The 13,467-nt window shown below is 50.5% G+C and overlaps 1 protein-coding gene across 1 annotated transcript in view; it reads left to right on the top strand.

The window, feature by feature from the left end:
- DMBT1 (deleted in malignant brain tumors 1) overlaps positions 1-13,467 on the top strand; it is a 62,394-nt gene that overhangs the window by 10,229 nt on the left and 38,698 nt on the right. Inside the window, 10 exon segments of the mRNA XM_030804176.1 lie at positions 677-724; positions 2,023-2,109; positions 3,466-3,513; positions 6,137-6,460; positions 7,678-7,716; positions 8,535-8,858; positions 9,826-9,855; positions 10,758-10,790; positions 11,565-11,888; positions 13,287-13,316. Of these exon segments, the coding sequence (XP_030660036.1) occupies positions 677-724; positions 2,023-2,109; positions 3,466-3,513; positions 6,137-6,460; positions 7,678-7,716; positions 8,535-8,858; positions 9,826-9,855; positions 10,758-10,790; positions 11,565-11,888; positions 13,287-13,316 (1,287 nt within the window).

Raw genomic sequence — 13,467 nt, 5'->3', positions numbered from 1 at the left:
AGGGGTCCTTTAGTTCCCAAAGAAACCTTCAAGGACACTGTCCCATGGCATGTTCCCCAAAGAGGAATTTGTGGTTAGAATGTTCACTTCTAGAGCAACTCTGGCATTTGCTGTGTGGACTGGACTAAGCCCATGCCACCATGCATGGGATGTGCCCTTGATAATCCAACCACCAAGTGGGACTGGACTCCCCAAGGGGGCATCGTCCTCCATGCAGCCACTTTGTGAGTGATTTATTTTGGCATTCTGAAAAGGTTGGTATTCTTTCGAAACCACCTTTCTTTATAGTTGAACCATCTTATCAGGAGTATTTCAGTGATGGGGAATATTTGCATTTGAGGGTGTGTTTGAGCTATAGATACAGCCAGATGTCATTGACATCGGATCTTGTGACTAGGATGGGGCTATGAGTGGACTGGGTGATTTTTTGAATAGAGGCTGTGGCAGCAGACGAGGTGGGGGGAGGGCAACAAGAGCAAAGGATGCTGGTGTGGCATCCTAGCCCAGCCTGGGGCCATTTCAGTGATGGAGCGATTGGCACATAGTTGGCTTTTAGCAATGGAGGGTGCCCTTAGGCCCTGGCTTCCAGTTCTTGCTTGAGAGCTGAGGAAGCCATGGACCAGCCCTCCCCAAGCAAGGGCTACCATCAATGAGCTCTTCCTTTTCCACCCTCTAGCTTCACTGATTCCCTCGGAGGTGCCCTTGGATACAACCGTAGCAGAAGGTAACGTCTACTATGGGGGATCCCTGTGGGCTCATTACCCAACTGCACCCCTAGGTTCATCTCTGATCCAGAAGTGATGCAGAAGCCATAGAAGGTAGGGTGCTGGCATCATGTGCCTTGCTCTGTGTATCTGCAACTCTGAGTCAGTATCACCACACATGAGCACGTGTTCATACACATGTGTGTGCTCTGCAGTTTACTTGCTTTGCTATAAGTCACGTCTTAACTGATGTTGGAGGGTACGTGGTACCACATATTTTCATAGACAATGAAGGTCATTCTGAAGTTGGACGTGGTGGAGGCAGGCTTCAGTCTCAGCCCCTCAGAGCCTGCTGATGCAATCACCTCATGGACTAGTTCTGATGAGCAGCATCACGACCACCCCTGGCCTGGGATACCAAATATATATCTTCCTAAGTGGCAATTTCTTTTTTTAAAAAATTTGAGGAGGGTGAAGGAACTGCTGGTTCTTAAGACATAAATGTATACCAACATCAAATTGAGGCGTGAACCATAGCATTCTCTTTATTGGGAATTAAATGACAAATAAAAGATACTTAACATCCTCAATGGAAAAGAGAACTTCTCCTAGACCCAACCCAGCAAATCCCAGTGCTGATTTCTTTTGTTCACATAGTGCCAGGATGTGTGCAGACACCAAGGGGTTTTTTAATCCACAAAGAAACCTGCAAGGACACTGTCCCATGGTGTGCTCCCCAAAGAGGAATTTCTGGTGAAACTGTCTACTTCAAGAGCAACTCTGGCATTCAGTGTTTGGGCTGGACTGAACCCAGGCTACCATGCCTGGGGTGTGCCCTTGATAATCCAACTACCAAGTGAGACTGGGCTCCCCAAGGGGCATGGTCCTCCATGCAGCCACTTTGTGATGGTTTAGTCTTGCATTCTGGAATGGTTGGTTTTCTTTCAAAACCACCTTTCTTTCTTGTGGAACCACCTGCCAGGAATATTTCAGTGATGGTGAATATTTGTCATTTGAGGGTGTGTTTGAGCTATAGAAATAGCCAGATGTCTTTTGACATTCAATCTTGTGACTAGGATGGGGCTATGAATAGACTGGGTAACTTGTTGAATAGAGGCTGTGGCAGCAGAAGAGGTTGGGGGAGGGTAAGTAGAGCAAAGGATGCTTGTGCGTCATCTTAGCCCAGCCTAGGGCCAGTACAGTGATACAGCGATTGGTACCGGGTTGGCTTTTAGCAATGGAGGTTGTCCTTAGGATCTGTGTTTCCAGCCCTTGCTTCAGAGCTGAGGAAGCCATGGACCAACCCTCCCCAGGCAAGGGCTACCATCAATGAGCTCTTCCTTTCTCCACCCTGCAGGTTCTCCGTTTCCCTTGGAGTTGACCCTGGAGTCAACTGTGGCAGAAGGTAAAGTCTACTATGGGAGATCCCTATGGGCTCATTACCCCTCTGTACTCCTAGATTCATCTCTGATCCAGATGAGGTGCAGGGGGCATACAAAGTAGTATGCTGGCGTCAGGTGCTCAGGTAGTGTGGATATCACCTTGTGCTGTGTATGTGCAACTCTGAGTCCATATCACCACACATGAGCACATGTTTGTACACGTGTGTGTGCTCTGCATTTTACTTGCTTTGCTGTAAGTGATGTCTTAATTGATGTTGGAGTGTAAGTGGTACCGCCCCTTTTCATAGACAATGAAGGCCAAGAGATCATCTGCATGTCCTTCTGAAGCTGTATGTGGTGGAGGTAGGCTTCAGTCTCAGCCCGTCAGAGCCTGCTGATGCAATCACTTCAGCAGCATCATGACCTGGCCTGGGATACTAAATATATATCTTCCTAAGTGGTAGTTTCTCCCTTTTTAAAATTTGAGGAGGGTGGGAGAACTCTTGGGACTTAAGACATAAGTGTATACCAACATCAAATTGAGGAGGGAACCCAGGCATTCTCTTTACTGGAAATTAAGTGACAAATAAAAGATACTTAACATGCTCAATGGAAAAGAGAACTTCTCCTGGACCCTACCCAGCAAGTCCCAGTGCTGATTTCCTTTGTTCACATAGTGCCAAGATGTGTGCAGACACCAAGAGGTTTTTTAATTCACAAAGAAACCTACAAGGACACTGTCCCATGGCGTGATCCCCAAAGAGGAGTTTCTGGTTAAACTGTCTACTTCAAGAGAAACTCTGGCATTTGGAGTGTGGGCTGGACTGAGCCCATGCTGCCATGCATGGGATATGCCCTTGGTAATCCAACCACCAAGTGGGACTGGGCTCCCCAAGGGGGCATCGTCCTCCATTCAGCCATTTTGTGAGTGGTTTAGTTTTGCATTCTGGAAAGGTTGGTTTTCTTTGGAAACCACCTTTTTTCTAGTTGAACCACCTTCTCAGGAATATTTCAGTGCTGGTGAATATTTGTCATTTGAGAGTGTGTTTGAGCCATAGAAACTGCCAGATGTCTTTAGACATTCAATCTTGTGACTAGCATGGGGTTGTGAATGGACTGGGTGATTTTTTGAATACAGGCTGTGGCAGCAGAGGAGATAGGGGTAGGGTAATAAGAGTAAAGGATGCTCATGTGGCATCCTAGCCCAGTCTGGGGCCAGTACAATGACAAAGTGATTGGCACATGGTTGGCTTTTATCAATGGATGGTGCCCTTAGGACCTGTGCTTCCAGCCCCTGCTTCAGAGCTGAGCAAGCCCTGGACCAACCCTCCCTAAGCGAGGGTTACAATCAATGAGCTCTTCCTTTCTCCACCCTGCAGGTTCTCTGATTCCCTTGGAGTCGACCCTGGAGTCAACTGTAGCAGAAGGTAACGTCTACTATGGGGGATCCCTGTGGGCTCATTGCCCCCCTGCACCCCTAGGTTCATCTCTGATTCAGATGAGGTGCAGAGGGCATAGAAAGTAGGGTGCTTAGCTCCCACGAGGGGCCCTTCCACATAAGGCCTCAGGTCTGAACAGGTATATGTTGCATCGATCATGTCTGAGACTGAGGAGGAATCAACTTGAAGACGCATCTCCAAGGAGTTCTCAGTGGAGCCTTTTGTTCTGTCTCTAGAGCTTCTGTTATCTTTGCTTGTTGCTCACTCCTGTGTTCCTCACCCAGCTGCGCTCATCCCTGGCTAGCCTAGAGTTCTGGATCTCTGGCTACAGGGCCTTGAGAGTCAGGTGCCTACCTGCTAATGTAGCCAAATTGCTAGGACAGCATCCTTGCCCTTGCCCTTTCTTTAAGCCTATATTATGCCACCCTTGTTTCTTCTTAACAGAGAGAAATCACAATCCTTCAGCTCATGGGCATCAGAGCTCATGTACTTCCCCCTTGGGTATCTCCAGTGAGAAATCTGGGAGACATAGTCAATACATCCTGGGATTCTGGCAGCCTGGGCTTTGGGAAGGGAAGTCACTTCCCATTTCCCATGGGAAAACTTGGCCCTACGAGAAGCTCAAGGACAACATTCTCACCAAGGCCTCTGCCCTGCCCAGGGTTGGCATGCAGTTGGGAATGCTGATGGTACATGCATCGGGCCCTCCTGTTCCTCAGGCCATCTTCTTTCTTCTCCCTCTGGCCCATGGGGTGAGGCCTGACTTAACCTCTTTCTCTTTCCTATGATGAAGGACACAGAAGACACTAGAAATCAGGGTGAGACTGGCTTTATTCTGACTTAGCCATGTCCGTTCCCAAGATTCCCACATTTTCTTATTTGCAGCAGCTTTAAGAGGAGAGTCTGTTCCTTCCTCTTGAGTGGTTTCCCCTGAGGTCCCTGTTACATGTTAAGGACCACACCTTGGCCTGACAAGCCCTTTGGTATAACTGGTCCAGCCAGGGATGGGAGTGAGGGAGCGGAGGGATTTGGCTGATCTGCCTGTCACACAGGACTGCAGATAGGACTTACCTGTAGTTGCTCTTATCAGGAACTCCAGTATCAAGTGGGAGTCACATTTCTTCTAGATCTGGAGACCTCATGTAGCAGCCCAGTGGAGAGCTCAGACAGAAGCTGAGTGCTGTGGCTGCAGTGGGTTAAGGGTAACTCTCAGATCACTTCCTCCCCAAGCCTCAGCACTCAGTCAGCTCCTGTAGGTGCCCTGGACAAATTCCAGGGCTCTGGAGCAATTCAAAAACAGAGATTCCAAGCCAGTATCTTACTTAAAGGGGAATATTAGAAGCATTTCCCCTAATGTGAAAAACAAGGCAAGTATGGCCTCCATCCCCACTGCTGTTCAATGTTGTACTGGAGATAGTAGCCAATGCAATGAGAGAAGAGAAATCGATTAGAGGCCTAAGAATTGGAAAAGTTATTTTTGCATCCCTCTTCTGGAGTTCTGTATAGGTTACATGTAGGCACATCAGAATCAGAGTGAATATGTTGGTACAGAAATATTTCCTCCAAAAGCAGCCCTTTAGAATTGGAGAACTCAATGCTAGACAGGTTTCTTGACTTTCCCAAATTTACACAGCAAGACAATATCCAGATCAGGAGTGATGGCTCCTCAGCAGATCCTAGTTTACTTTCAGCCCATGAGTGTCTTCAGAGGAGACCTAACTTTATATTTCCTGTTTTTTTTTTTGGGGGGGGGGTTGTTTTTCATCTTCTACAATTGGCAAAAGCAAAGACTACCATTACAAATACCGAGTCTACTGTTGTGACAGGTAATGAGTAATTTTGGATCCCTTTCTGTAGGTCATGATGCCAACTATATCCATTGGCTTTACTGTTACTCAAGAAAAATTTTAGGGAATGGGATGGGAGGGAATGTTGTGAGTACACAGTGACCTTCTGGATCCCAGAGTTCAGCTAGAGTGAAGCTTCCTTCATTGCCCATGTTCCTGGAGGTAGGGAGAAATCAGTCAGAATATGGTGTCTCCAAGAGCTTGTGTGCTTTGGAAGCAGAGACCAGTGGGATCAGTCTCCAGTCCAGAGTGACAGCCCAGCTCCCCCATCTCCACAGCTCTGTGCTGACCCCAGCCATCCTGGCCCTGAGGAAGGCTATAAGGCCAGGAATATCACGTGAAAAATGTGCTCCAAACCAACCTTAGAGCTGCAGATACACATCAGAGCTTCTCCCAGGACATCCTGATGTTATCGTGCTGCTCTTCAGTGTGGGGTGTTGTGTGTCCTCTGTCTGAGGGAATCAGGCAGAGCCCATGGTCTGCTTAGAGAAGGGTCATGTGTATCTCTAGGTACCCTCCAGGATGCAGATCAGGAGGAGCCTTTTATTCTGCTCCAGCTGAAGCTCTAAGGCTTGGGTTTGGGCCAAGCAGTCACTGTCCTCTTCCCCATGAAGAACTCTAACCTTAAGGCATGTTAGAGCCCAGCCCAGTTAGAGATTCTCTCAAAGATATCTGCCTATGTGGAAGACCCTGAATGCCCTGCAGGCCCTGAGACCTTGTGCCTCAGTAGGACTGTGCAAGAGAAATTCTGTGCCTTCCTCTAGGATCTGATTCTGGTTTGGCCTTGAGGCTGGTGAATGGAGATGGCATGTGTCAGGGCCGAGTGGAGATCCTATACCGAGGCTCCTGGGGCACCGTGTGTGATGACAGCTGGGACACCAATGATGCCAACGTGGTCTGCAGGCAGCTGGGTTGTGGCTGGGCCATGTCAGCTCCAGGAAATGCCCGGTTTGGCCAGGGCTCCGGACCCATTGTCCTGGATGACGTGCACTGCTCAGGGCATGAGTCCTACCTGTGGAGCTGCCCCCACAATGGCTGGCTCTCCCATAACTGTGGCCATGGTGAAGATGCTGGTGTTATCTGCTCAGGTAGGCATCAAAGATCTCTGGAGAGTCGGGTGTGGTGGCTCATGCCTTTAATCCCTGCACTTTGGGAGGATGAGGTAGGCAGATTGCTTGAGCTCAGGCGTTCAAGACCAGCTCTGGGCAAGAGGCAAACCCCATCTCTTTTAAAAAAAAGAAAATCACTTGGGCCCATTCTGGGGACAGACTGTATTCAGAGAATATAGTAACAAACAGGTTTCTCACTCCAGGGCCCCCACCCAAGTCTTTCCTGGTTATCCGGTGGCTCTGGAGTTTAGTTGGGGCAACTGGCCTGTGGGTACAATGCCACCATCAACACAAATCCCCAAGCTGTGAGCAGTGCCCCAACATTGGTTTGGAGGTGACTGAGGCACCAGTGTTCAGACACAGGGTCCAGCATGCTGACATCAGAAAGGATGAGCTTTTTATTCTGCTCCAGGAACATCCGCATAATTCATACCCCCGTTTTCCCCGAGGCTCCTTCTCAGGGACAGCACGTTTTGGGGATCTGGTTGGTGAAGCCTCCCCTCCCCTTGAACACTGTATTACCTCGAGTGCTGTCAGCCGCTGACCCAGAGGGAAGGATGCAATTGTAAATCGTTCACTTATGATTGCTGTGAAGAGAGGCAGGGAAGTGGGGTAAGGGTGAGAGGATGGCAGTGAGTCACAAATGGTGGGCTCACGAGCAAGCTCAGCATAGGGAGCAGGGGGGACCTCCCAGAGTATCACCAGGAATCCACGTCAAACCTCAGACTCATCGCAGCTCAAGGGGGGAGAGTTAGGGTCTTCATCTACTCATTGCTTAGGGTGGCTGTTTGCTGCTCCCTGGGTGTTAATACCGAGGTTGTTGTGGCCGGTCCCAGGCACCAAAGTACCCCTAGTACCCTGAACGTTTTAGCTGCAAGTATCAAGTCTTGGCAGTGGTGTCAGAGGAGCCAGTCAGTCCATGCATCAGTGGACGGCGGGGGATGGGGGTGGTGAAGGTTTCCTAACTGAGAATAGGTCATCCCTATCTCAGAGAGAGATGGAAGGGCCTGCATGGTGTCCTTTGTCCCTGAATGAGTTCCCTGGGCAGGAGACCTGGGCAGGCACATGGGGAGCAAGTGGCCAGACCTTCGAGTAGAATTGTTTTCACAGTGCTTGCCTGGTCCAGAGAACTGCTTGTTTTTCACCTTTTTCCCTTCAAGTCCAATTGTATCCTTTCTTTTTGTTGCTGTTTACAGAAAGTTGGCCTGTCAGGATATCACCTGTACCCACAGAAGGTAAAGAATCCTCTCAACACTCCCTGGGGCTCACTTTCTACCTCTGGATACACTTTGGATTTCATAGTTCACTTATGATTGCCATGAAGAGAGTGGGGGAAGTGGGCTAAGGGTGGGAGGATGGCAGCAGGTGATAAACAGTTGGCTCAAGAGTCAGCTCGGCACTGGAAACAAGAGCAGGACCTCCCAGAAGGTCATTAGGAATCATTAGGCTCATGATAGCATGAGGCTCAAGATGGTCCCCTTGCTTTTTCATGTTTCTGTGGGTTGGGTAGGGAGGAAGCTGGAGTCTCTGAAGACCCAGAACTAGATGTGATGTTGGAGGGTGGGGGGTGCTGGTGACCTGTCTCCTATGGGATCCTGTTCCAAGTGGTCAGGAAAGATACTTATCTATGTGCTCAGGAAGAGCCCTGGGGGTCTCCCTGATCCTATGGGGACCTCATCCCTGCCATCTCTGGTACTTTGCCAGCCAGATCCCAGACAGGACCATGCTCCTGAATAAGGGAGGGATCTGGGCCTGCCATCTGGAGCTGAGCAGCTCCATGCTCTGTGTACCCAACTGGGGAGTGGGGTATCCATTCCTATCACCTCCACTGGGGTCACAGGTGCTTCCCCAAAAGTTGAGCATCCATAGACCTGGGCAGAGTAGGCCGTCAGTGCTACTTTCACTGTGATGAAGCCTAATCTCTGTTCATATGCAAAGGTGACTGCCTGCCTAGGTGACTTAGTTCATTAGGAAGTGCCCTGAGTGTGGAACTTGCCTTAGATCCTTGACCTGATGACAGGGATGGATGAAGGGTTCTTGTGTTCCCCTGTAGGACCTGAATCCAGTTTGGCCCTGAGGCTGGTGAATGGAGGTGACAGGTGTCGAGGCCGAGTGGAGGTCCTATACCGAGGCTCCTGGGGCACCGTGTGTGATGACAGCTGGGACACCAATGATGCCAATGTGGTCTGCAGGCAGCTGGGCTGTGGCTGGGCGACATCAGCCCCAGGAAATGCCCGGTTTGGTCAGGGCTCAGGACCCATTGTCCTGGATGATGTGCGCTGCTCAGGACATGAGTCCTACCTGTGGAGCTGCCCCCACAATGGCTGGCTCTCCCACAACTGTGGCCATCATGAAGACGCTGGTGTCATCTGCTCAGGTGGGCCTTCAAGACCTTGGGCTCCCTCTCTTGGGGTGGAGTTTGCTCCAAAAGAAACTCCTAATTACATTCTTATCTCCTCACTCAAAGCTTCTTCTGTGTTTCCTATATTTCTGAAGACTTGTTAGCTCTCTGCTAAGAATCCGTATGTATTCACTGCCTAGTGTTCCTGTGGTCACTTAGGACAGGGGACCAAACTCAAACAACCCAGACTTTATCCCCTTCCTGAGGCAGTGCAAGGAAGAGGCAGAAGAGAAAAGTGCTGGCTCCCCAGGGCTCCGTTTCTCCCCAGCTGAGTAGCACTGGGTGAGGATAGCATGGACGCAGGACAGACAGCAAGGCAGGGGAGGAATCCTCTCACTGCAAGGAACTCTGAACTAAAGATGCTTGTCTGGAAGTGGGTTCTCATCTGAGACCCAGTGAGGAGGTCTGGAAATAGAGGCTCAAGGGTTAGGAGTGCAAATGGGTGTCTGATTGTATCAGGCCTGGGTTGGATGGGGTTGGAGTCCTTGACCTCAGGTCCTCTCAGAACGCTGCTGAGCATTGCCTGTGCCCCAGGTCTGGTGTGAGGAGGGCAGCCCCTATGAGGCCAGCCAGCCATGGCCTTGTTATTGCCTGTGATCGGGGCTTGAAGACGGCACAAGGGATTTTGGCTGGAGTGGCTTCCTCAGCCTTGCTGACTCCAGAATGCCTAAGACGTGCAAGGGAGAGGGTTGGTTTAGGCCAACCGGGTTACCCTGGGCAGACACAAAGTTGATCACCTCAGAGCTGGCAATAGTGGACAGGACCTGCCTCGAGTCCTTACACGGTGCATCTCTGTGGGGTGTGCATGGCAATATCCCTCCCTGTGTGATAGGAACCAGGATGGACTGAGTGTCAGACTCGCCCATTTCTTTCCCTCCTCATTCCAGTTTTGCCGACTTCTGTGTAATGTTCCTGATCTGACCTTCTCTTCTCTTTCTCATAGTTTCCCAGTCCCGGCCAACACCCAGTCCAGGTAGTCCCCAGTGTCCTTCCTCAAAATGTCCCTTCTCTTTCTGCCCAATCACCCCTTCCCCACTCCACAGAGCTCTCCTGTTTCACTGCGTGGATACTGTGGGGCATATTATTTTCACCCCCAACACCGGCTGTGTAACTGAGACCCCAGCACAGCGCTTTTTAAACACACACAGGATTCAGGAGGCTTCTGTCTTCTTTTCAACCCCTCTCAGCTTTCATGAAACAGTTTCATACTGTCCCAGTGGGCAGCCCCTACAGGTTCAGGAAGTGGCTCCATGTTTAATGAACTTTGGTCCTTTTATATTCAGGACTCACATATTGTTTCTGAAAATTGTGGGTGTCGCCCTCTGACCTGTTCAAGGCATCATCAGGGCAGGCTCGATGCCCCCATCCATCACTGCTGGAAACATTCTGAGATTATGATGGGCCACATTTGTATCCAGAAGAGGCAGAGTTTGTGCTTGGGCAGGGAAAGGGATAATAAAGGTTTGTGGTGTCTCTGCTTATCCAGAAACCTGATTCCTGATTGTCCCCTGGGCAGCCCCTGGTTCCCCTAACATTTTAGCTGCCAGTGTCCAAGCCTCAGCAATGGCATCTGATGTCCTAGTCAGTCCATGCATCAGCAGATGTGGGATGGCATGGTGGGGAGCATCCTCTGACAGATAGAAAGATACCCCAGGATTAGAGAAGTGGAGGGAGGGCTCAGTCTGGTCTCCAGCAGGACCTTTGTCCCTGGATGAGTTCACAGCAGAGGAGACCTGGCCAGACACATGAGAAGCAAATGCCAGGAACAAGAAGTGGAATTGTTGCCAGGTTGATTCCCCCTCCCAGAGATCCTTTTATTCTGTGCCTTTTCCCTTCAAGTCTAATTCTGTCTTTTCCTTTTGTTGCAATTCACAGATACTTGGCTGACCTCACATGCATCAACAGCAGGTAAATAATCCTCTCACCCCTCCCTAGGGCTCACTATCTCTGGACATATTTTGTGTTTGAAACTGATAGGATGAGGCTCGACGTGGGCTTCTCTGTTTTCATGTCCATGTGGGTTGCGTGGGAGGAAGGTGGAATCATTGAGGAGCCAGTGCTGGGTCTGACGTTTGAGGATGGAGGGTGCTGGTGACCTGTCTCCCATGGAATCCTTTTCCAAGTGGTCAGGAAAGATCCTCATCCAGGTGCTCAGGACGAGCACTGGAGGGCTCCTTAATGCTACTGGGACCTCATTCCTGGCCCTCAGACCATGGGATCCAGTCCTCTGAAGAGCGGGTGAAAGTGCTGGTCCCTGCACCTGTGTGGCCAAGGCCTTGCCATCACTGGCAATTTGCCAGAAGGCAGAGAGGCCCATGCAGGTGCCAATAAGCTCCTGAATATTGAGGGGGTCTAGGCCTGCCATTTGTAGCTGTGTAGCTCCATCATGTGTGCACCCAGAGTGGGGAGTGGGGTGTCCATTCCTGTCCCCTCCTCTGGAGTCATACATGCTTACCCATAACTTGAGCTTTTATAGACTTGAGTAGAATAGGGCATCATTTTTTCCACTATGACAAAACTTAACCTTTGGGTGCAGTCATCTTCAATGGTGACTGTGTGCCCTGGTGACTTTGGCTCTTGTATTCAAACTTGACTACTTTGCCCACTGCCCTGAGTGTTGTCCATGCCTTTTCCTTCACCTCTTAATGGAGATGGATGAAGGGTTCTTGTGTTCCCCTGTAGGATCTGAATCCAGTTTGGCCCTGAGGCTGGTGAATGGAGGTGACAGGTGTCAGGGCCGAGTGGAGGTCCTATACCGAGGCTCCTGGGGCACCGTGTGTGATGACAGCTGGGACACCAGTGATGCCAATGTGGTCTGCAGGCAGCTGGGCTGTGGCTGGGCCACATCAGCCCCAGGAAATGCCTGGTTTGGTCAGGGCTCAGGTCCCATTGTCCTGGATGACGTGCGCTGCTCAGGCTATGAGTCCTCCCTGTGGAGCTGTCCCCACAATGGCTGGCTCTCCCACAACTGTCAGCACAGTGAAGACGCTGGTGTCATCTGCTCAGGTGGGCCTCCAAGACCTTGGGCTCCCTCTCTTGGGGTAGATTTTGCTCAGGAAGTGAGGTCTCATTATGTTCTGATCTCCTCCCTCAGAGCTTTTTCCACCTTTCCTATATTTCTGATATCTCAGCTCTCTCCTAGTAAACTGCATGAGTCTTCATTGCCAGGTTTTGAGAAGGTCAGAGAGGACAATGGGCCAAAGTGAAATAAGGGTCATGCCTTTGTTCCCCTACCGAGGCAGCGCAGGCAGAGGGAGAAGAGGAAAGTGCCAGGTCTTTGCCTTTTAGTGTGGCTGGAAAGGAGTAGCTGGGGCTGGTTTGTTCATGAAGAAAGAGGCTGATTTGGGTCTTGGCTTTGCAGGCTGCATAGGAGCATGGTGCAGGCATCTGCTTAGCTTCTGATGAGGACCTCAGGCTGCTTGTACTCCTGGCAGAAAGGGATGGGGAGGTGGCCTGGGCAGAGGTCACATGGTGAGCGAAGAAGCAAGAGAGAGCAAGAGGGAGGGCCCAGACTCTTTTCAACCACCAGCTCTTGCTAGGAACTAAGAGAAGAACTCACCCCTGACCAGGGAGGGCACTAAGTTATTCATGAAGGGTTGGTCTCCATCACCCAGACATGGTGCATCAGGCCTCACCTCTAAACTTGGGGATTCAATTGCAACATAACACTTGGATGTGACAAGCCTCCAAAGTATAGCACCCTGGCTCTCCAGGGTTCCATCTTTCCCCTACTGAAAGATTTTGTATAAGGTTTACGTGGATGAAGCACATATAGGGGATGGGGGAGGGACTGTCTTACTGGGAGGAGCCCAGAACCGAAGGCTCCTGCTAGGAAGTGCAGTCTTCTGCTGAGGCCCAATAAGATGGTGTCTTAATAGAGACACAAGGCTAGGAGTGCAGATCTGTGTCTGTCCATTTCTGGCCTGGGATTTGGGGGCTGTGAGTCCTTGACCACAACTCCCTCCAGAGCACTGCAGTGTCTTGCCTGTGCACCAGTCTGGTATGGAGCGTGCAGCCCCCATGAGGCCTGCTAGGCAAAGCATTGTTATGAATGCCTGTGGGCTGGACTGGAACATCACAGGCAGGACTTTGGCTGGAATGGCCTCCTCACATTTGCTGACTCAGGGACTGCTAAGATGTGCAAGGGAGAGGGTTGGTTTTGTGTCAACCTGATTACTATGGGCAGACACAAGGTTAATCACCTTGGAGTTGGCAATAGTGGACAGGATCTGCCCAGACACCCTCCAAGGAGCATCTCTGTGGGGATGTGCATGACAATGCCCTCCCTCTGTGATGGGGACCCAGGGTGGACTGAAGGCATGACCTGTTTAGTTCCTTCTACCTTTGTTCCAATTTTGCCAGCTTCTGTACAGTGCATCTGATCTGACCTCCTCTTTCTCTCAGCTGCCCACTCCTGGTCGACGCCCAGGCCAGGTGAGTCCCCAGTGTCCTTCCTTGGGATGTCCCTTCTCTTTCTGCAAAATTATCCCTTTCTGCACTCCACAGAGCCCTCGTTCTTCTCAGAGTGGATATTTCCTGGCATACAATTTTCCCCTGCTCTGTAACTGAGACCCTGGAATGGCGC

The sequence above is a fragment of the Nomascus leucogenys genome, chromosome 3 (genome assembly GCF_006542625.1).
Source record: "Nomascus leucogenys isolate Asia chromosome 3, Asia_NLE_v1, whole genome shotgun sequence".
Lineage (NCBI taxonomy): Eukaryota > Metazoa > Chordata > Mammalia > Primates > Hylobatidae > Nomascus > Nomascus leucogenys.
The sequence above is the reverse complement of the archived record's forward strand: the minus strand, read 5'-3'. Positions and strand labels throughout refer to the sequence as shown.